This window comes from Phascolarctos cinereus, unplaced genomic scaffold, assembly GCF_003287225.1.
Source record: "Phascolarctos cinereus isolate Bilbo 61053 unplaced genomic scaffold, phaCin_HiC Scaffold_7;HRSCAF=346, whole genome shotgun sequence".
Taxonomy (NCBI): Eukaryota; Metazoa; Chordata; class Mammalia; order Diprotodontia; family Phascolarctidae; genus Phascolarctos; species Phascolarctos cinereus.
The window spans coordinates 82341115-82365446 of record NW_027556180.1 but is presented as its reverse complement, the minus strand read 5'-3'; the positions used below and the strand labels follow the sequence as shown (position 1 = coordinate 82365446).

Below are 24332 nucleotides of genomic sequence, written 5' to 3'. Positions count from 1 at the left end.
TTTGAGAAATTTTAATTAAATGTTTCTCAAGTTGCTTTTATTTAAGATGCAATAAAATTATAGTTTTTTTGTGACACGCATGCTAGAAATGTAAAAATGTAAGCAGTCTCATTATTATTATAAGTTATAATGTAAAAATGTATTACATGTATAATAACATATATAAGTAATGTATTATTTTATGAGATAATTTAATATTTGTTGTCTGCTGTATGCAAGTTACTCTGCAGGAAGGGGGCTAGGAATATGAAGACAAAAATTAAAAGCTTAAATTTTACTAGGAGAGGGTACAGCATGTCAGCAGTTAAATAAATACAAGATAATTCGAGGCAAGAGAAAACACTAACAAGTGGAAACAGCATCTGAGTTGAGCTTTGAAGGAGCTATGAATTGAAATAGATAAGAAAGGAGAACAATCCCAGGGTTGGGGGGGGAAGGGTGCTGCCTCTACAATGACATAGATAGGGAGATGGAATGACAAAATAGGAGAATGGAAAGTAGGCCAATTTTGCTGGACTGGAGAGTGAGTGAAGGGGAGTAATATAAAATACACCTAGAAAGGTTGGTGGAACTCAGACTCCTTAGGATTTTAAACACCAGGCTCGAGAGTTTCTCCTTGATTCTTAGAAGCAATAGAAAGCCACGAAAAATTCTTACACAAGAGATTGAGATGGTCAGATTTACTTGTCCTTTAGCAGTATCATTTGACAAGCTATGTGGGGGTTCACTTTCAGAGCAGAGAAACTGGGAACTGAGAGTCCAGTGTAATGATGGTAATACCTTCAACAGAAATAAGGAACTTTAGAGGAAGTTAAGGTTGGGGGGGAAATAATCGGTTCTGTTTTGCATACATTAAGTTTGAGATGTTAGTGAAATATCAGGGTGAGGATGTCTACAAGGTAATCATAGTTCAGAAGAGAGACTGAGGCTGTGTTTATGTAGATTTGGGAGTCATCTGTTTACAAATGATGATATAACCCCTGAGAGCTGATAATAATAACCAGAAAGATTAGAGAGAGAAGTGGACCTTAGGATATGATAGTTAAGGGGCTAGAAATAGATGATCAGACAAGAGTATAATCAAGAGAAAGTAGTGTTACAAAAACTGAGGGAGGAAAAGGTAGTTAGCAATATCAAAAGATGCAGAGAGGTGAAGAAGAGAATGGACTGAGCAAAGACCATTGGATTGAGAAATTAAGAGATTGTGGCATAGTGGATGGACTGTTAGACTTGAAATCAGGAAGATTTGTGCCTTTATCCTGCCTCTGATTCATAGGAACTGTTTGACCAATCTTTATACGTTGCTTTAAGATTTGTACAGTATGTTATGTACACTATCTCAGCTGGTCACTGTGATGGCACTTAACTCCTCTGAGCTCCAGGTTCCTCATCTTTAAGGTAGGAGTAATTATACTTTTAGTACTTACATTGAAGGGTTCTTATGAGTCTCAATGAGAAAATAACATGCAAAGTACCTTGCAAACTGTACAGCACTCTGAAAATGCTAATTTTATCATTAGTAATCCCACTGATAACCTTGGAGAGAGCATTTTCAGTCATGTGTCAGGGTCAGAGGTCAGATTGCAAAGGGTTGAGAAATGAATGAGAGGTGAAGAATCAGGTGTATTGGGTATAGGGGGCTTTTTCTAAGAGTTTGGCTAGGAGAGAGAGGGAGATGGGATGGCACCTTGAAATAATGTGGGGATCAAGTGAAGGTATTTTTTAAGGATGAGGGAGACTTGCATATGTTGTAGGCAGCAGAATGTGTGGAGCCAATAGATAAGGAGTAATTACAGGTAGTAATTGACTGGGTGGGAATGGTTGGAAGAGTGTGCTCCCTGTTGGGGTTTAGGGGAGAGGCAAGGAGAGAGATAGAAAAGGATAGAATCACAAAGATAAAAGGGCATCTCTATCATTGCTATAAGTGCCACCTGAGTACATATTACAAGATTCTCCAGTGCCACTAAACTTACAAATTCATTCATCTTTAGTGCATTTATCCCTACTGCAAATGAAATGAAAGGATTCTAAAGGAATTTTAACTCAAAATAGCTTCACTTTCAGTGGTTTAATCTCAGACTCAGTATTATTACATTAATGGTTTTTTTGTATTGGCTAGGTAATAAAGAATGGCCATTTTTTGACGTTTGTTTCCTGGTATTAGATTAATTCTTTACTTAAAGAAAATTGTTTTTTAATAAGTTCAGAGAGCAGTTCTCTTTGTTTTCTGTTTCAAAACAGTGTTCCTTTTGAGAGGGGGTGGGCAGTTGCTATGACTTAAAATGAAAACATTATTTTTTTCAATAATAAGCATACATCATGTGGCTTTCATTTTCATATACTTTGGTTATATTTCATAAGAGGAAAATATAAAAATCTGTGACTATACTTCACATAAACCATTATAAGATGTCTTTAAATTATTGATAGTAGTCATTTTCTTAGAAGGCCCTGAAAGCTCTGATTTTTTTTTATCCTTGTTACATCATTAATTTTCATTTTTCCACTTGAAAGTGATAGATCAGAAAGTGAGCATCATGTTAAGCCTTAACAAACTGCAGTCTAATTTATAAGAATAATTCTTAAAAGTACCAGGAAGATTATCTCTGATTCTTTTCAGAGATTTGTCTTTATTGACACTAAGGCAGGGGACTTAAAAATAATCCCCTTACTGGCAGTCACCAAGAGTTTTGCTGATTTTCTTTATACAAAAGAGCTGAAAAAGATCATTTACTGTTTATTAAAATGATCATTTTTCTGTGATAATTTCCTTTGACATCTGCTCCATCCTTTTCTTTCCTTACGCTCTGAAAATTCAATCTAAGATGAAATATTTCTCAGATAGAAGAATTGAGCTTCTGGTTCCTTTGGTAAGTTGGTATTCACGTTCTGAACTGAATATCAAATAGAGAAGCAACATGGTTTAGTGGAAGGAGGGCTAGGTCCAGAGTCTGTCAATCAGGGTTTGAATCCTGGCTCTGCCATGTAATACCTTTGGAACCTCAAGCAAGACACTTGACCTCTCTGTATTTCCATGCCCTCATCTTTAAAATGAAGAGGTTGAGCTCACTGACTTCTAAGGTCCTTACCAGCTCTCTGTCTAGGATTCTATCATCTAGCTGAGCACATATCTTTAAACTATAGTTTCCTTATCTGTAGAATAGAGAAACCTCTCTTAGGGTTGTGGGAATCAAATGAGATACTATATGTAAGATCTTTTTCAAACCTTACCTATCTATAGGAATGTGCTCTAGTGTATGATTATTACTTTCATAGAAGTTTCCAGAATATACATATATTTATATTATATATATCATAAAATTATATTGTTTGAAAACTCCCAAATGTATTCCTTGTGATATATATTTATTTAGGCAAAATAGAATTTTTATCACCTTAAAATCTTAGAATATACTTAGCTAGAAGTTAGCAATTTGAAGCTTATTCTATACTGTCTTGGCAAAGTTGCCAGGAATGGGATTTGCTTGGCAAAAATTCTGAATCTTTTTTTTTAAATAAAAGGAGAGAGGGTGGCCCTTTTGTTTGATTTTGGTAATTGACAAAATGATCGCAAGTGAAAAATAGTTCACATATAAAGTAAGCTGCTCACACAGGCTAATTACACATTTGGGAGTAAAGGCAAAAGACATCCAGAGTTTGCTGTCAATGAGCCAAGAGTATAACATTTAATGAAATGAGATCCATAAAAGGTTTAGCATGGATGTTTTCAGCACCAACCTGGGTTTTGGGGAAATTGAACACTGGCTCAGGTGACTGTTAGATTCCCTTGGGTTGTAAAGGTTGTATTTTAAACATTTGTATGTATGTGACTTGTCCTTTGTTGGTGTAAGACCATTCTTGATTCTCTCTTTAGAAGGAAGCAAGTTAGTAATTTTCATGCCTTCTCTCACCCATCTCCATCCCCTGCCACTTAACCCCAACCCAAAAAAAAATCCCCATTGAGTCAAGAGAAATAGGAAATTGGGCTACAACCTACTATGGCCTCTTATCTCTGATTCTTCCTCTAATGCTTGCTTTGTATACTCTCCAACCTCTCCAAATATACTGAGGCTAAAATAGAAAGCTCATTAAATAGAATAGTATCTGTTAGATTTTCCATTGCAATACTGTTCCCGCTTTCTTCACAAAAATCTGAATAGTGAGATCACTGTCACAGAATGAACAAGATATTTTCTGGATTTGGGGTGTATCTTGTGAGGGGGAAAAAAAGGAATGAAATAGTAGAAGAAGAGAAAAAAAAAGAACCAAACCAGGAAAGAGAATAGAAAAATAGTTCAGCGACATTAAAAGGATCAACAGATATAGGAACATAAAGAAAGAAGTTGTGGAAAAATATTTGCAGAAAAAGAGATAACCTATGGAGTACAAGAAAAGGAAAATAGCCTTGTAGTACATAAAATCAGCACAGCAAATGTACCTCAATGTAATTTGATCTTTCAGTGTTATTCAGATTTCTTTTTGCTCATTTGATAAAATTTCATGCCAGATTATTACATTTTTGATCTACCAAGCCATGACAGTTTATTTAGGAATGCCAGTCCTGATGTGTATAAAATGCTTGCTATTGTTTAATATATGTGGTGCAGCTCAAGTCTGTGCGTTGGCTAATGTCCATCATCAGTCAGTTACTGTGTTGATAACTCCGTCCTGAGCTGAAGCCTTGTTTATTTGCTACCTTCACTGGGTGCGCCTAGGAACTCTTTTTTTTTTTTCAGGTTAGCCTTAGGAACAAAAGAGTAAGTACTAATATAGCAGACTCAACATACATCACTTTGATATGATTTGATATATTTTTCCACCCAATTCCTCAACAAATCAAGCAAAAAGCAGCATATTTACTTTATTCTTGCATTGAGATGCATCATTAAAGGCTGGGTAAGAGAAGCTTTGGGGGAAAGGACGCATAGTCATAGATTGATGAATATTGGAAGTCAGTATATGCATTTTGAAGTAGTGAAACATTTTTTAAAGTACAATGCAAAACACTATTAGTTTTACATAGTTGTTTTTTTCTTTGAGAGAAGCAGCTAAGTGGCATAGTGGATAGAGCATTGCACCTGAAAGCAGGAAGATCAAAGCCAGCCTCAGACACTTGGCAGGTCTGTGATGCTGGGCATGTCACTCTACCTCTGCCTCCCTCAATTTCCTCATCTATAAAATGGAAATAATAATGGCACCCACCTCTCAGGGTTACTGTGACAATAAAACAAAATAATATTTATAAAATGCTTTGCAAACCTTAAAGTACTATATAAATGCTAGCTATTGTTGTAATTATTATTAATTATTATCATTGATACCAGGATGGATTCATTGGGTCAGTGGGGGGTAGGGGTTACACTGGAAAATGATAGGATACAAAAACAAGAGGAACCAATAAAGCCTTTTTTTTTAAACTAGAATGCAGAATTTTCTAATTCTAGATTTTAACTAATCCAAGACTGGTCGTTTCCCCAATTCATCTTGCTAACAGTTTCCTCTTACCAGCCTCCATCTCTCTGAGCTGAGGGTCCCACATGGGGTCAGGGAATGGGGCTTTCTGTATCCAGACAGAGTGGAGTTCCTCCATTTTTGACTGTGGTTAAGGGTAATACCTAGGCTAGGAAAGAGGGCCTCTTTGGTAGCTTTAGTGTTCGCTGTGACTCCTTCACTTAGCCTCCCTCAAAATTTACATTTCTGAATGCTGATAATAGGTAGGAATGATGGGCTTCTAGCTTCCTTTTAGCCAGGAATAAAATTCAGTTGATTCATCATCATGTAATGAATCTTAAATCTTAGCTTGGTTAGTTCTAAGAATGCCCTAGTGTTTTCCTGCACCATCTCCCTCGCTTTATTTCCAGAAGGAGAGGTATTGGCTAAAAGGACAAAGACGTGCCTTCTTCCTGCATATTGCTGGGAACTTCCCCCTCCCCTTAGTGGCAGAAACATCAGTGCCCCCTCTTTCCAATGCCTTGCACTGGCAAGACTTGTCTTCATGCAAGACTTTTAAGACTATCTCTCTTTGGCAAATGCTAGAGAAAGGCAAGAAAAATGGAATTCTTTCCTTTGTACTTCAGAGTCCATGTTTCCACCATTCCCAGGGAAGCAAAAGATGTTATGATTGAGGAAAAAAGAATTTAAGAGCATCTAACTTAGTTCTATCAATAACATAGGACTTTCCAAGTTTCAGATAAGCTAACTCTTCATTTCGAAGGATTTGAAATTTAGTGAGATTATATTTTTACCTTGTTTGCTCCTTCTGAGTCATATCATCACAGGTTGCATGGCTCCAAGTTCAAAGTACTAAATGCTTTAGGGATTTTCAAGTATTGAGAAAAATTGGTCTCCATCCTCAGAGATTTTTAAAATGCATAACCTAAAGGAAAAAAATAGCAACAGAATTGAAGATATGTCCCTTGTCACACTTGCTTTATAGCTCCCTTTATTTGTCCCTCTGGGTAATTTTAGGTGGAAAGTATATGTACAAATAAATGAGCATAGAGAGCTCCTGAAAAGAAGCTTCCTCTGCTAGAACAGATGGGCATCTTTAAAGATTTGTAATCTTAGACAGTTGCCTGTGGCACTGAAAGGTTGAATGACTCACCCAGTGTCAAAGGTGGGATTTGAACCCAGGTCTTCCTGACTCCAAGGTTCAGTTATAAAATCAGTGTCCATTTTGTTAGAACACTTATGAAAACGATCATGTTGATCTTTCACACACGTGCTGAGAGAAGAAGGTGGTACAAGAAGACTCAAGATAGGGATTGGCTTCACCTTAAGGAAATGTCCTGTTGCTCCTAGCTTTTTCTGAAGAGTGGGCACCAATTTCCCTCTGTATCTGGTGCACTTTAGGAAAACTGAAAAGTTACTGGGAATCAGCCCCTTAGAATTAAGTGACGTAATGTGATATGCATCGCTTGTAGAGGAAAGTGCCTTGGCTTATTCCATTCTTCTTATTACCAGGTAAAGATCTTCAATAGTCAACAGTCCCACACTCTTTGCTTTCAGATAGCAGGGATTCAAGATACGAAGGGCAAAGTATATAGATGAAGAAGTAAATACAGTGCCACCTTGATCTCATGCTGTTCTACCCTTCCTCAGTGACCTGTGACTGTGCACTGAATAAGGGGAATTAGGGGCAATAGCAGTTATCAGACTTGCTTAGGAATAGACTCCATTTCTGAAAGAAGCCTGATTTGATTATAGGGTGAAATGGACTGAATACATTTTTCAAGAAGGGACAGTTCTTATGGCAATTTGCCCCTCAGATAAGGGGCCACTTTGAGAATAGCCACTTTAAAAGGTTTGTAGTATGGATTTTTTTTTTAATGTGTTGAATCCTCACTTTCAGTACAACCGTATATTCTGTAATTTATCTTTTAATTTGCTGTAATCTTATTAGACTAATATTAATTGAATCCTAGAGCTCCCTGAAAAATAAATTCTTTTGAAATGGTATAGAATCCAGTTTGGGTACATTGGAAGGCATAGATGAAGGCTAACATTGTAAATTTGGTATTTAACTTGGGCATTTCCATAACAAAGCCACAAGACCTAGGTTCTTAGATGGTAACTCCATGAGCTAGATAAGGAAATATGCAATCATTTTATTCACTTAACCAGTGAAATTTAATTTAAGTGAAACTTTATATTTTCATTTAGTTAAGATTTCACTTAGACTCTTTTGGAAGCAATCTGGAGAGGCCTGTGGACCCCAACTCAGAATCATGTTTTTAATTGTATAACATAAAATATACCAGATTACAGAGGAAATGTACTGTATTGAAATAGTTACATCAAAACATTAAAAAAAACCCAGTTCATAGACCCCATCGTAGGAGCTCCTGACTTAGAGTGAATTATAATAAAGAAGCTGCATCTTTAAAACTTTATGTACTTAGATCTCCTTTTCTCCACTAGTGGGAAGGATTATAATTAGATAGTTACAGTCTGACTCTGATGACATCCACTAAGGCCTGCTGTACTGAGAGGTCTTTGGTTCTTAAGTTTTTGTAGTTGTTATTTCTGGGACTGAAGTTCAGGCAGCCTCAGAAGTTTTAAGAAATGTGTAATTTTAATCCAAAAAAATTACCAAAGGCAATCAGAGCAAGGCACAGTTGGAAAGAGAAACCACTCTGTCTAAAATCAACACTGGTTGGAGTTAGTGGTATCTCATTTTCATATTTTTAGACTAGTTGTTGGTATGATTCTAGATTTGCAAAAATGAAAAGTGGGGATGAAAGAACATTGTGAGAAAGTTCATGGAAGTTTATGAGGGACTAGGATTCCCTTCTCAATATGATGGACCAGGAATGAGAACCTTTGGGTTGGACTGGAAATGTGTCATTCATATAAATGTCCATCTGTTGTGAACCTTCAGGAATTGCTCCTCCTTTTTCTATCACCATCTAACTGAACCCCCCCCCCAAATCTGCCTTTACTGGCTTCTCCCTAGTATGAGAAATTCTGTTACTAATTCTTTACTTTCCTGGGCATTGTCCATAAGAAATAGGGTCTGTTAAATGTTGATATCCATGGGAAAGTGAACACATTTAGCCACCACTGGTCATTTACACCTTAGAATTAATTAGTTTGTTAACTCCTTTCCAAGGTTGACAGCCTGAATATAAATCAGGACCTGGTTTGAGGTAAGGAGAACAGATTAGAAAATGGACCAGAGATAGGGTGCTTCCTAAATAAGGCAAGCATGGTTAGGGGTAGTCATACTTCAGAAAGGGGAGCCTGAAGAGGCAATCCAAGGGTATTGGTTGTAGGATAGTAGAAAGAGCCCTAAAACCACAGACCTGTACTCTAGCCTGAATCTAGTCCTAACTACCTGTGTGACCTTGGGTAAGTGACAACCTCCCTGGGGCTCTGTTCTCTAATCATGTAAGGTTAAAGTTAGACAAGATGGTTTCTAATATCTCTTTCAACTCAGTTATAATTATCTGATACTAGTTGTCTCTCAACCCCTCTTACCTCTCCACCAACACAGGAGTCATCAGATATCAACTGAATAAAAGAAAGCCCTTGGATATAGCCTTTACATCAGGGGGTCTTGACCCAGTTTCAATGAACTTATTTGTTTGGTTTTAATAACTATATTTCAGTATAATTCATTTCCTTTGAAATTCTTTGTTTTATTTTATGCATTTAAAAACATTATTCTGATTAGAGGTCCATAAGTTTCATGTTTTGTGTCTGCGATACAAAAAAAATTTAAGAAACCGTGTTTGATGTTTTAATGCAGGCATAGACAAAGCCATTTCTAGCTCCTATATCATGGTACTGCTGACCTCATTATCTCTCAAGAACACTGTTCTGGGTAACTATTTCTTTTTCCATGAGGACCTCCACTCTAAATAAATCCCCCCCATCCCATATCATATCATGGGAATATTGAGAACAGTGGCTGCATTTATGAACTGAGCAAGAAATATGTATCAATATAGATATGCACACAAGTATATATATATGTATGTATATATATGTATATGCCCATATGTATATATGTGTGTGTACATTTGTGGTTTGTTCAGTTGTTTTCAGTTGAGGCCAACTTTGTGACCCCATTTGGAGTTTTCTTGGCAAAGATACTGAAGTAGTTTGCCATTTCCTTCCCTGGCCCATTTTACAGATAAGGCAACTGAGGCAAACAGAGGTTGAGTAACTTGCCCATTGTTACACAGCTAGTAAGCGTCTGAGGCTAGATTTGAACAAAGGTCTTCCTGATTCCAAGCTCAGTACTCAATGGACTGTGCCACCTAGCTGCCCCGTATATATGTATATGTGTACATGTGTATCCGTGACATATGTACATACACATATGTATATGCACATTTATATGTGTATTGTACATATATGTCTTTTATTTTAAAAATTCCCTCTATTTAGAGAAGAATCTCAATTATATTCAGCACCCTAGGTCAAGGTAGGTGGTACAATGGATAAAGTGCCAGTCTTAGAATCAGAAGGACCTGAGTTGAAATCTGACCTTAGACATTTACTATCTGTGTGACCCTGGGCAAATCACTTACCCCTGTTTGCCTCAGTTTCCTCATCTGTAAAATGAGCTGGAGAAGGAAATGGCAAACCACTCCAGTATCTTTGCCAAGAAAACTCCAAATTAGGTCAAAAAGAGTTAGACGTGACTAATCAAGTTAACAACACCACAGTAGGTCAAGTCATTTAGCATTTATTAAGAGCCTAATATGTGTCAAGTACTGTGCTAAGTGGTAGTGATATTAAGAAAAGTAAAAACATCCCCTGCCCTCAAGGAGTTTCTAAGAAAGTTTCTTAAGGAAGACAACATACAAATAATTATGTGTAAGCAGGATATATACTGGATAAATTGGAGATAATCTCAGAGGGAAAGGACTAGCATTAAGGAAGACCTTGCAGAAGGGGAGGTTGTTTACCAGAGCTCAGTAATATGAGGATATACTTTAAATTCATATAAGCCAGATACTTTCCTGAAGTTTTAACACATTAGCCTCTCTGGGTCTCAGTGTCCTCATCTGTAAAATGAGGAGCAGGATTAGCTGGTCTCCAAAGTCCCTTCCAGCTCTGAAGATTCTCTTAGTCTCATTTTCCATTCCTTTAATTATTCAGTATACTCTGCAGAATTTTCTAATGCCTCTGAGTTGTTACAGATATTAGACCTCTGTCTTAGCCAAAGGGTTGTTGTTGGCCACCATTACACACTCCTTATTGAGAGCCCATAAGCACACTCTTCTTAGTACATTCATCACTTTCCAGAAAGAAAAGAAGCAGTCCTTACCTTCTGGGAACAATAGTGCAAAACAGTATTAGGCCCAATCATCCTGGCTTTGCCAATTAGATTGTGTTTGACAATCCTTGCATATGAGACATTTAATCTACTTTCTGTCCTTCACTGTTTTCATCTACATTTTTCCTAACAGAAGGGAGAGCCTGACCGCTGCTATGTGCTGTCCCTGGAGACTCCTGAGCAGCTGACCTTCGAGATCCCTCTCAATGATTCAGGGTCTGCTGGGCTTGGAGTGAGCTTAAAAGGGAACAAATCCCGAGAGACAGGAGCTGATTTGGGGATTTTTATCAAGTCTATAATCCATGGAGGTGCTGCTTTTAAGGTAGGTAAGGATGATGCTGACCCTGAAGTGTGTGCGCTCGTAAGTGATTTAAGCTACTCAATTTGAGAAATGGACTTTGAACAGTTCTGAGGGTATTGTACAGGTATATCATTCTGTGCTCAGGAAAACTATACCTTTTCCTTGTCTCTTCAGGCCCCCCAGACCCCAAAACCCCACACTCACAGCAGACAACAATTTACTGCTTCACCCAGAAGATTAAGGCCAAACGATACTTCCTATTTTATTCTCCTCAAAATTTCTTAGTAGCCTTACCCACTCTCTCCTCTCTCCCTCTTTTCTCAAAGGAAGAAGCATCCATACTCCTTACTGTCATCTCTCACCCTGTGCTTGACCCCTGTCTTCTCCTATCTGCTCCAGATCATTTCCCACTGGCTACTTCCTGACACTTAGAAACGTGTCCCCATTCTTAAAGAATATTTCCCTGGATCTTTCTACCCTATCACCTTTTGTCGTATCTCTCTCTTCTCCCTCACTGCCAAATTTCAGAAAAAGTTGTCTGCAACTGATGTCTCCACTTCTTCATGACCATCCTGTAATCTGTCTTCAGTCTTCCATCACTGTTCAGAAATTGCTGTCTCAGATGTCATGACCTTCTAGTTATCAAACACATTGGCCATGTTCCCAGGTCTACTCTTTGACCTCTTTGTAGCATTTGATTCTGTTGAGCACTCCTTCCTACTCCCGTATTCTTTGTACTTTTGATTTCCCAAATACCACTCTTTGGCTGGCCCTTGTCCTACCTATATTACTGGCCATTCTCTGTTGATTTTGCTAGTTGTTCATCCTCTTCTCACCTGTTAAGAGAGGAACATTTTGTGTCAGGTGACAGCAGCCTGGTGAAGCCTATGGATGCTTTATCAGAATGTTTTAAAAAGCAAATTAAACACAAAAGATTACATTGAACTTTTTTTTTATTTTTTAATTAAAAATTTTTAAGTGCAAGAAAAAGATACTGGAATCCTTGCCTTAAGACAAGCATTAGTAAAGATTCTATCCTTGATTCTTTTCTTTTTGTAAAATAAAGGAGTTGGACTAGATAACCCACAAACTCAGGAACCATGTAAACAAAATTATAAAAAAAAACTTTTTATACAAATAAAATCTGTTTTAAATAATTGCAGAAATATTCATTGTTCATGGGTAGGCAGGGCCAATATAACAAAAATGATACTTCTTTCCCTTCATTTTCTTGATGATCTCATACATTCCTAGAACTTTCTCCTCTATACATCTTTAAACTTCAAAATGACAGTTCTTTCCCCCCATACTTTCTTGACAATCTCATATATTCCTATCTTTCTCCTCTATAAAATCTTTGAACTTTTATTCTCCAATTGTAATCTGTAGTAACTTCCCTTGAGATGCCTCTGCCTAAATGTCCCCTTGACACCTTTGAAGCCTAAGTTACCTTTCCTCCTAAACCTCATCCTCCTCACTTCCCTATTTCTACCAGCAACACTGCCATGCATTAGCATTTCCAAGACAGAAACCTTGATATTTTCTTGGATTCTTCTCTCTCCTTAAATTCACCGTAGTGTCTTAGAAAGAGCCCTGCATATGGAATCTGGAGACCTGAATCAATTCCAGGCCCTGACTAATAATAACTTTTTGGCCATGGGCAAGTGTCTTAATATCTTTGGACATCATTTCCCTCATCTTTAAAATAATGGAGTTGGACTAGACAACCCACAAATTTAAACATATCATCCAAGTTACTTGATCTTTCCAAGACTCAGTTTCTCCAACTGTTATAATGGAGATAATATATGTACTATCTACACATGGGATTGTTATAAGGAAAGCAGTTTGCAAATCTAAGAAGTGTTATGTAACTTTATGTTATTCTTGTTACTATCATAATACTCAATCATTTACTAAGTTCTACTTGTGTAATATCTCAGTGTTCCTCTCTGTTTTTATTGTTCACCTCCTTTAGGTACAAGTCTTCATCACTTATCACCCAACCAAATTATTACTATAGATTTCTAATGTGTATTGCCATTCTTCCCCTCCCTTCCCTTATATTCCATCTGCAAACTGCTACCTTACTAACCTTCTTTATGCATAGTAAATCTGTTTAGGTCATTCCTTTCCTCACAAATCATTAGCAGCTCCTTATTACCTATGGTATAAACTTAATATTGACATTCAAAGCATGCTACAAGATCACCACCGTATTTTTTCCAGCCTTACCTCATAGCATTCTCCTATGTGTGAACTGAAGTACTGTTTGTCTCCTGAACACTCTCCTAGCTCTCCTGTTTCTGTATCTTTCTTTATTTGTCCTCTTTACCTGAAGTGTCCTCCTTTCTTAGATTAGTCTATCAAATACTTACATGTTTTCCAAACCATAAATCAGATGTATCACTTGACATCATTATGGAGATTTTTCAAATCCACTCTCTTTGCCTCTTTCCTCACTTATAAAATGATATTAGACTAGATGATCTCTGAGATTCCTTCCAGTTCAAAATCCAATCCAAAATGACCTTCCCTGCCTGGGATTGCAGGTAGCACTTTGCTTTTCACTGATGCATTTATTATGTATTGTATTATTTTCTAATTATTTGTGTGTATGTGGTGTCCCCCTACTAGTATTTAAAGCTCCTGAGAGTGGGGATCCATATCCTACCTAAACTTCATGACTTTCTTAATACATATCATGTACACATAGGGAGTATTTAATAAATGCTTGTGGTAATTGAAATTGGAGCAATGATTGACTATTTTCTTATAGACCACAAGAGTTTTTTTTTCTTCTTAGAAATAGTTTTAAAAACAATGTATCACTCAGTCTTTTTTCTATACTGTTTTCTTTCTTTTTCCCTTCCTCCCTTCCTCCCTTCCTCCCTTCCTTTCTTTCTTTCTTTCTTTCTTTCTTTCTTTCTTTCTTTCTTTCTTTCTTTCTTTCTTTCTTTCTTTCTTTCTTTGGCAACTGGGGTTAAGTGACTTGCCCAGGTCACACAGCTAGTAAGTGTCAAGTGTTTGGTCTGAGGCTGGATTTGAACTCAGGTCCTCCTGACTTCAGGGCCAGTGATCTATCCACTATGCTACCTAACTACCCCTCTATATTTATTTTTAACATTAATTTAAAAAAAAAATTTGAGTTCCAAATTCTCTCTCTTCCTTCCTGCCCCCACCAATGTATAAGATAAGCAGTATGATATCAAATATACATGTGAAATCATGCAAAATATATTTCAACATTAGCCATGTTGCAAAATAAAAACAAATTAAATTAAAAAGTAACAAACATTTTAAAAGCATGGTGGAGTTGTGAATTGATTTAACCATTTTGGAGAGCAATTTGGAACTATGACCAAAGGGCTCTATAAATGTGCATACCCTTTTACCCAGCAACAGCACTTCTAGGGCTGTATCTCAAAGAGATCATAAAAATGGGAAAAGGACCCACATGTACAAAAAATATATATATAGCACTTCTTTCTGTGGTGGCAGAGGATGGGAAATTGAGGGGCTGCCTGTCAATTGGGGAATGGCTGAACAAGTTGTGGTATATGAATGTAATGGAATACTATTGTGCTATAAGAAATGATGAGCAGGCAGACTTCAGAAAAACCTGGAAAGACTTGTTTAGACTGATGCTGAGTGAAGTGAGCAGAACCAGGAGACCATGGTACACAGTAATAGCCACGTTGTGCGATGGCTAACTTTGATAGACTTTGCTCTTCTCAGCAATGCAAAGATCTAAGACATCTCCGAAAAGTCTCTTGATGTAAAATGCTATCCACGTCCAGAGAAAGAACTATGGAGTTTGAATGCAGATCGAAGCATACTATTTGCTCTTTTTTTTCTTCTGTTTTATTTTGTTTACTCTTTCTTATGGTTCTTCCTATTGTTTCTAATTCTTCTTTACAACATGACTGATGGGAAAATAGGTTTAATAGGAATGTATATGTATAGCCTATATCAAATTGCATACCATTTTGGGGAGGGAGGTGGAGAAAATTTAAAACTCAAACACTTATGGAAGTGACTGTTGAAAACTAAAAATAAATAAATTTTAAAAAAAGAAACAGACAAAAAACAACCCTAAATCCATTCATTATTCTCAGAAGTCTAGAATATTGTGCCAAATCTAATAAAATGAAGTCAAATGGGGATAAATGCTAAGTCTGACATGGAATAAAAAAATGAACTTCACATGTACAAGTTGCTGAGGAGCAGTTTAGAAAGCAGTTTATCTGAAAAGGATTTGGAGAAATTAGTGAATTGGAACCTTGTTGTAAGTCAAAAGTATGACATGACAACCAAGAAACCTAGTGCCATCTTAAGTTCACAGACTGATCTATCCTGCACCAGCCAATTTCCTGACCTCAGATTCTGTATCACAGCCTAAAGGGCATCTCTCATGTAGGATCTAGATTTCATGTAAGGGAAAACATCCTATCAGTTAGAACTTTTCGAAAGTAAAATAGACTCCATTGGGTGGCAGTGGATTTGTACCTCAAGCAGAGTTTGGATGGTCCCTCACTAGGAACCTCGTCAAGAGGATTCTTGTCCAGTTATAGGGTAGTCTTAGAGGCCACAGAAATCCTTTCCGATTCAGAGATTTTATGATCTGTGCAACTGCTTAGAACAGCTTGTAGGTTATGTCTCATTGTATAATTATATCCTTACAAAATGCTTTTTGTTGATGAACTCTTAGTTACTTTGATGATGCCAGCTGATTGATATTCATTTTCAATTAATTTTAAGGAGAATTCTACCTAGAGGGTTTGTTTTGAGTAAAATTGGAAGAAATCACTTTCTTTGGAAATTAAAAGCAAACATCTTAGCTGTTTTATATTTGATGGCTCTAACTCAAGAAAATATTAGCAATAGGGCATGTGTATATTTATATGTGCATATGTGTGTATTCACAGAGTCTTGCATTAGAGTCTCAGAATGGCAGAGAGGTATTCCTGGGTTCTCAAATGCTATTTCAATAGAGAAAAATCTCTAGCGAGTTCTTCTATGATGGAAAACCTTTGAGTATGGAGTGTTCCTTCATCAGTAGTCTGCCTATTCATTGATGAATTCTTTGCCCCTCACAACCCATGAAAAGAAAGAAAAATGCCCCTGTGCAGTGACAGTGGCATATTAATGGGAAAGAGGAAAAAAGTGCTGAGAATCACAGTTTTTCGACTCTATAAACCACAATTTAGCTGATGATATTCTAAATGTGACATCTTTGTGCAATGACCAAAAAGCAGACAATGTTGACAGTCTCAATATTAACGATGATGATGAGGTGGGGAACCTGCGACCTCGAGGCCACGTGTGGCCTTCTAGGTCCTCAAGTATGGCCCTTTGACTGAATCTTCAGTGAAGTTTGGATTTGAAGTTTGAAGCCTCACTAGAGGGCTACATGTAGCCATGAGCCTGCAGGTTCCCCACTCCTGGACTAGACCTATGAATTTATTGGGATAGGAAACTCCCAACAAATAACCTCTTTCTACCAGTGCAGGTCAGCACATTCCTTGCAATTTAGACTCTTAGAGAGTAACCTAGAACACTGAGAGATTAAGTGACTTACTGCCATATAGCCAATGTGATTCAGATGCAGTACTTAAACCCAGATCTTCTTGTTTTCAAGACCCACTTTCTATTCACTATGCTAATGAAACCAAAACAAAAAAGTTAGAGTGAAATAGATGAATGACTCACAGGTTGTCCTTGGAGAAAAGAGTAAGAATAATGAGTTTTGTCATACACAGAAAAGCAACAACATAATTTCATGTAATGTTTGGTCATTTGGAATTTCATTACTCAAAATAAGTGTTTGCAAAAAGATTAACAGTAAATAATTGCTGCATAAGTACAAAAATCTATAGTAGAGGATAAAGAGGTGGAGTAATTTTAAATTAAATTTTAAAAAGAATTCTATAATATTCTCCAAATTAAATCAACATCTACTTTAACACTGGTAACTCCCAAGCAAATATGAGAATGAATGACAATAACAAGAAATGTACTGAAAAATATGGATCAGAATTAAGAGATATAAAAAAGAAGAAAAGAGATTTAAAAAAAGAGATATAAAAAAAGACAGAAATACACAGAAACCCCATGAGTATGTAAAATGAATACTTTCTTTTGAGAAAAAAAAATTAGTCATAAGGTTCTGAACATGGCATATAATGAACATCACACACCAAAAAATGAAATGATTATATCTTAACAGACAAGAGAAACTCATTACTAACCTAAGAGTCATTCCTTAATGCGCTGTTTGTGTATTATCAAACCAACTTCTTAAAGCAAAGATTAAAAATAAGAAGAAAGAATAAAAATTTTTAAATGGTGTGTAATTTTTTAAAAAACTCAATCCAGACATATTTAAATAACTTATTAATGATTAAAAAAATGGTACATGGATGGAAGAAAGGACATGGATCCAGACTACAATAAATTCATTAAAAATTTAATCAACATGAGTCGTTACCATTACAAAGAAACCAAAAGCTCCCCCAAAAGCCTTTTGTCAACAAACACATCAATTATTTGCCAAGCAGACAAATGTAGCAGCAAAGGGCAAGAGACTGAAATGTAAACTCATTTGTAAAATGTTGCAGAGGAAGATAATACAATGTTCTAAGCATCATTACCTAATAAAACAAAGAAAAGAAGTGGAAGTTAGAATGAATTTATAGAAATCTTGGTCAAAGACCTAACTAAGCAAAGTCACACCAGGACATTAAAGTGTGAAAATGGAAGAGTTAAGCAGAGGAGAAAAAAAAATGAAAAGATCTGCAAAAATTTTTATAATAAACATTTTTCACCATATAACAATAGAACTCTCACATTTGGATTCCAAGATCACAGTCCCACATATGCTTATAGAAACGAAAGAAATGGCAATTTAAAAAAAAAGAGGAATCAGACCAAGTATAAATAGAGAAGATCTGTGCTGGAGGTGGTACACTTGAGAGGGCATTGAAGGATCAGCTCACAAGGTATCTAGTGGAGAAGATACCAAAAGCATGAAAAATATTGGACTTTATTAATACAGGAAAAAACGATTTCCAAGAGAAACCAATTAACAACTGCTCCTGGTCTATGCCTGTTTTTCCATCTCTATAAAATTTTTTGATGATCACTTCATCTTGCATTGAGGGTATCCTTGATAAAGGCAGCTATATGGCATAGTGGATAGAGCACCAGTCCTGAATTCAAGAATACCTGAGTTCAAATCTGGCCTCTGATACTCAACTAGCTGTGTGACCCTGGGCAACCTTAACCCTGTTTTCCTCAGTTGCCTCATCTATAAAATAAGCTGGAGTAGGAAATGGTAAACCACTCCAATATCTTTGCCAAGAAAATCCCAAATGAGATCAGAAAGAGTCAGACAACTGAAATGATTGAACAACAACAGATCCTTGATGAAAATATTAGTAAGGAATATTCTAATGAAATGTAGTCTATTATATTAAAGCATATTGTATAATATCTGTATTAGATAATACAGTATTATGTTGCTTATTGTGGATTGGTTATTTTAAAGCATTTGATAAGGCAGAATATCACCTTAAAGGCTACTTACAAAGAGGTCTCTGACAAGAAATGTTGTTTGTCCTTCATTTTCAAAAAGGACCAGTGATGTCATGGGGTGTTGTCTTGACTCATGTATGAACTGGATTTAAGTGAGGCAGAGTTGCACAAAATTGTCAGGCTTACTTTCTCTTCCAGAGTCACTGAAGTCCAGGACAAAAGTCAGGATCATTGGCAATAGCCTGGGATGCAGTGGCTGATCTTGGCATTTTTGATGTCTCTCCAAGTCAGAAACAGTCCACAGCACCTGCTTCAGCCACCTTCATAGCCATTGGAACAAATTGTTCTCATCCACCCATTCCACCAGGGGAAGTCTTCACATGATTGGAGTATACACCTTCCTAACTCACTGGTTATCCACAACCTGGTTTAGTCCACAATGATGGTTTACCAGGGTGTGGCCGCTGCTATACTACTACTCCTTGGAGACATGGGTAAGAGTTGAGTGTCAGGTGGACACCAGAGGTGAATGAACAGCCTGAAAAGGGCTTGGCAAGCCTTCACACCTAAGGTGATAGTCCTTCTTAAACACCCATACACCCCAAGAAATATATTTTTATTCCACAACCCTCTGATCTTTAAGGTGAGGAATCAAACAGGAAGGTATGCTCAACAAAGGGATTTACCACCTTCAAACAGGAAAAAGTTGTCAGCAGAAGTCCAAGTTGAAGATGGATTCCTTGTAAGAATGGAGAAGTTCTCTACGTGCTTTTTGTGTGTGAGAGATGTTGTATTGACTACATCAAGCCCCAAAACATTGCAGATCCTCCTAGAAGAAAACTAACCAAAAACAGAATTTGCCTCAACCATGCATACAGGAAAACCAAGTAGATGAATATTTGTTTTCCAGAATGCCATGAAGTTAACTAGACCTGTATAAAGTTTGTCACTCTCTAAGAAAGTTGGTACAGCTGAACCCAGAAATAAACAGGAAAAGAGTAGGTTATTTTTCTTTTAGAAAGTTCCAAAACTTCTTTAATAACCTCCAATTTCCTCCAAAAACAAAGGCCCTGAGTGAGACCATGAGTAACCCATAGACTTCTAACCTTGGCAACACAGGGAGACGGGAGATGCAATCTTTTTAAAGAAATAAAAAGGTCCATATTTTAAATTACAATGGTCTTTTGATATTGTTGTTTGACTGTAAGTCATGGAACTCTGTAGTCTCTGTAAAAAAAAATTGAATAGTCATCACTGAGAGAGGCACACATGGTGGGTGTAAATATGTTGCGACATAAAACAGTTCAAGAACTCTAAAAAGCCGGAGTAAAGGATGGCATCGTGGAAATGTTTGATCAAAAAAGATGGGATCACATGTCAAGAGCAAGGCATAATTGGTGCACACCCCATGTCGTTCATTGGTATCCTTTAAGTATGAGGAGGAAGTGAAGAGGGCCCTTTTCATGCTGCATAGACCCTCTCTGGTGAACTTAGGGGATAACATTGACAAGAGTTACACAAAATGGGCTGGCATAGATTAGTTTACTCTTCCCTATTTGAGGGAATATCCACACTGATGCTATTAAATCCATTTAAGCATTTAGCAGTTGTGTATGTGTGTGTGTGTGCACACATGAGGGAGGGAGGGGGGAAGGGAACAGAAGAGAAAGAGGGAGGTAGAAAGAGAAGAATGAAGACAGAGGGAAGGAGAAAGAGAAGAATAAAGGGAAGGAGAGGAAGGAGGAAAAGGAAGAGACAGAAAAAGAGATGCAAAGAGGGAGAGAGAGACAGAGACAGGAAGGGAGTAACGGGGGAAAGAGCAGTGGAAGGAGAAAGAGAGAATATATATCACTGTTTTACCTCAGCAATTTTTCACAGTTTTATTTCCTGCAAAAAGATTTCACATTCCTTTTATGTAAAGTTCTTTCCTGACACTGGTCTGCTGAGTCAGACAATTCACTCCTTTAAAAACTACTGGGCAGCATATTTATAGCTAATCTTCAATGGTGCATGGCATCAATCATGAACTCAGCCTTGTTGTGGATGTTTAGCATCTACTTGTCCTATTTACCTTTTTTAGGATAAGTTGGCAGAATCAACTTTCTCATACAATGCAATCTGATTAACCTGAAAAAAAAATCTCCGCCCAACCCCCCTCTGCCTGCCTTCTTCTGTTGTTCCCATCATCTGCTACTCCCCATAAAATTGCCACCTGCTTTATATTTCAGGATTATGTGTTATAAAAATTGTTTTGAGACTTTGTTCCTGTTGTTGTTTGCAAGATACAAATGTAACAGACTGCAGCCTCCCTCAGGGCCAGGCGAAGCTAAGCAGAGGGAACTTGAGCCTTAAGTTTTTTATCAGAAATCAACAAGATGATCTTTTGGTGCCAGCACTGTCTTTTCCTCTTGGCCTTTCCTATCACTAATTAGTTCTCAAGGTGCTTTCCCCTTCAGGGAAGGTAGATTTTGAAGACTAAACCATTCTGAGAAAGTATGACCAAATTCTTCCTGTGGCTGCTTGGTATTATTTCCTCCTCCCTTCCCCAGGCTTCAATTCTTGTAAACAAAAATAGGCTGTTCCTTGCCAGGTGTAAAGCCCCCTGAATAACAGCTGCTGTAACTGAGAGCCCCACCCTGAAACCTCTTCAGCCACTGTCTATGTATATACAATTTCTTTGCTCTTATTCTAACTTAATCTCCAGATCAAAATTAGGATATTATACTACTCAGGATACTATACTAGTCAGCACTGATCTACCATGCATCAGGAGACAGTGTTCAGCTACACTCTTCCCTTGGTGATCTCATCCATTCCCATGGTTTTAATTATCACCTCTTTGAACAGGACTCCCAAATCTCTATATCCAGTCCCTATTACTCCCCAGGGCTCCATTCCTGTGTTTCTATCTCAAACTCAGCAACTGAATTCATTCATCATCTTCCCCTTCAAAACATGTTCCATCATTTCCCTTTTTCTGTTGATGGTACCACCATGCTCTTGGTTAACCAGACTCATCACCTCAGAATCACCTAGTCCCCTCTGTTTCCTTCCAAGTTACTGTTGTGAATTCCACCTCTGAAATCTTCCCTTTCAAACTATAAACACCCTTATTCAGGCCCTCACCAACAGTTCTTTTTCCCCCTGAACAATTGCAATAGCCTCCTAACTAAAATCACCACCTCCAATCTGTTTCCCTCCTCAAGCTATCACACCACTGCCACTGTCTGAATGATACCTACTTCTCCTTGAGTGCCTCCCCATTTCCTGTTGAATAAAGTAAAATTTGTTCACATTCAAGCCCTGTGCTCCATATCTCAACCAGCTGGCTTCATACTATTCCCCATTACCTACATGCCTCCCCAGCTATTCTGCTTGTCATCTCCTCTTCTTAGACTCCACTTTCCCATGCAGACTTCCTTCATTTTCATTACTGTCCTCCCAGCACTCTGCACTGCAGCGGATGTTGCAGCGCTTTCCCCCAAGTATAAGCATTAGATCTCAATTTGCCTGTTCCTTTGCCCAGACCATCCCTGGAATGCCCTCCATCTTCATATGTAGACCTCCTAGCCGTCCTTTAAAGACTAGCAAAAATAGCAGTCCTTCTAGAGGCCCTTCTCTGATGACCCCCATTAGGGTCTTTTCCTCACATACCTTAACTTAACAACTCTTGAATGGATTTATCATGTAGTATTGTGTATTGTGGCTATTGATCCCCATACTAAACTGTCAGCTTATTAAGGGCAGGAAATGTGTTTTTTCTGAATTTGTTTTGAAATATCTCCCATAGGGCCCAACACTATTCTCTTCGCATAGTAAGCACCTAATAAAATGTTTTGTTAATTGATGCGGCATGGCACAATGGAAAGTGTGCTCAATTTGGGGTCGAGAAATCTGGGTTTAAAACCTGACTGCCACTTATTAGCTATACCTGTGACCAGATCATTTAACCTCAGTGATTAACCTCACTCAGAGGTAGATGAGGAAACTTCAATTTCTTCGTCTGTAAAATGGGGTGATTGTACTAGATGGCCTCAAAGCTCCCTTCCAGCTCTATATTTGTCATCTTATGATCCTGTGATTGATTCATTGATTGATTAATTGATGTTCTCCAAGCGTGGAGTGGACTTCACCCTTATTTAATTTCTACCTGTCAACGTATGTTCTTTACTTCAAGGTCCCCTTAAGTTGTCAGCCCACAGAGCCTCCCCTAAGGCCCCAGTTGAAAGTACTTGCTCCCTCCTCACATTTCTCATAAAACTTTGGATTTTTCTTATATCTTATGTCTTCAAGCATTCATTATGGGTGTTTGTATGTGCTTTATCCTCCTCCACCCTCCCCATTACATTGTAAACTTATTAAAGACAGGCATTGTTTTATCTTTATCTACTTATTTTCTTGTAAAATGCATAGTTCATAATATGTGCTTTTATGAACTTTTAAAAATTTTAATTTAATCTCTTCAATGCCATGTAAAGAATTTTGAATTGACTTTTATGGTATCACTTAAATGCTTAAAAATTATCTTAATATTCAGATATTTTGTCCAGGAAACAAGGCCCAGGTTATGTTCCTTTCTAGTGACAGGCAATATAGCATAATAAAAAAAAAAAAGAGCAGTAGACTTGGAGTTAGGAAGTCTGGGTTTAGTCTTTACTCAAACACTTGCCTCTGTCATCCTAAGCAACTCTCTTAACCAGAGTTCATCTCAGCTCTCTAAAATGGGAATAATAATATTTACACCACCTACATCACAGTATTGGTTTAAGAAAGAAGGTTTTGTAAACCTTGAAAGAACTATGAAATTATGTAAACAGAGACCTAGATGTTAATAGGAAAAAAAATCAAAGTTACTGACTGCTATTGTTATTATTACAGGTCTACAAATCATCCAGACTGTTTTGGGATTTGGATCTCCATATTGTTAGCTATCTTTCAAAACATCATTTTCAGCTTTGTCTCCCAAAGTACAGTCAGCACGTGATTAATGACCCTCACATTTTCCTGTGAAGTGATTTGGTTTTTACTCATGCTTGCCACATTGGTACTAATATCCTTAAACATTAGCTAGCTTTGTCAGTTTACAGCTGTCGTTTTTATTTTTGTTGTACTCACTGGTTCTGGGCATTTTGAGTATATCGTAGTTGTTTCCAGAACCAAAATGTTGTGGATTTAAGCATCTGTATTGCTTTTTAGTGCATTGGAGATATTTTGTAGAACTGTGACTGGAATGAAATTGTGAGGTTCATGACCCTTTGGTCATGAGGATGATTTCTGGATATTTCACTTTTGTGGTTGGAATTGAAAACAAATATATTTTTCTTCTGTTTTCAAAAAACAGCTGCCTTTCCCCAAAGTCCACATAATCACAGATTGTTTTCAAAGAAACCCAATTGTAAGACTTGATGACCAGCTTGAAGCCATCAGATCTTCTGTTATTTATTTTCAGGTCACATTCTGAATCGTGAGATTGCACTGACTTAAATGCAGTCCTAGGGATTACATATTTAATTATGAAAATCATAGCATTAAATTTTCCAAATGCATTCAATGTGTAGCAAAATGTGAAGACTTACTTTTCTAGAGGAAAGATTTTAAAGTATACATGTAGCATGGATTTCATTAGGCAATAAGTAACCCTTTTGATTTAATTAGCATTCCCTAAAACTGTGTCTTAATAGAAGTTGTCAACATAGACCAAAAATT

The 24332-nt window shown here is 37.2% G+C and overlaps 1 protein-coding gene across 5 annotated transcripts in view; it reads left to right on the top strand.

The window, feature by feature from the left end:
* Positions 1–24332, top strand: part of PARD3B (par-3 family cell polarity regulator beta) — a 1305457-nt gene that overhangs the window by 774468 nt on the left and 506657 nt on the right. For all 5 annotated transcript variants that reach the window (XM_020972847.2, XM_020972848.2, XM_020972849.2 and 2 more), the window contains one exon: positions 10923–11111. In XM_020972847.2, the coding sequence (XP_020828506.1) occupies positions 10923–11111 (189 nt within the window). The remainder of the gene's footprint in view (positions 1–10922; positions 11112–24332) is intronic.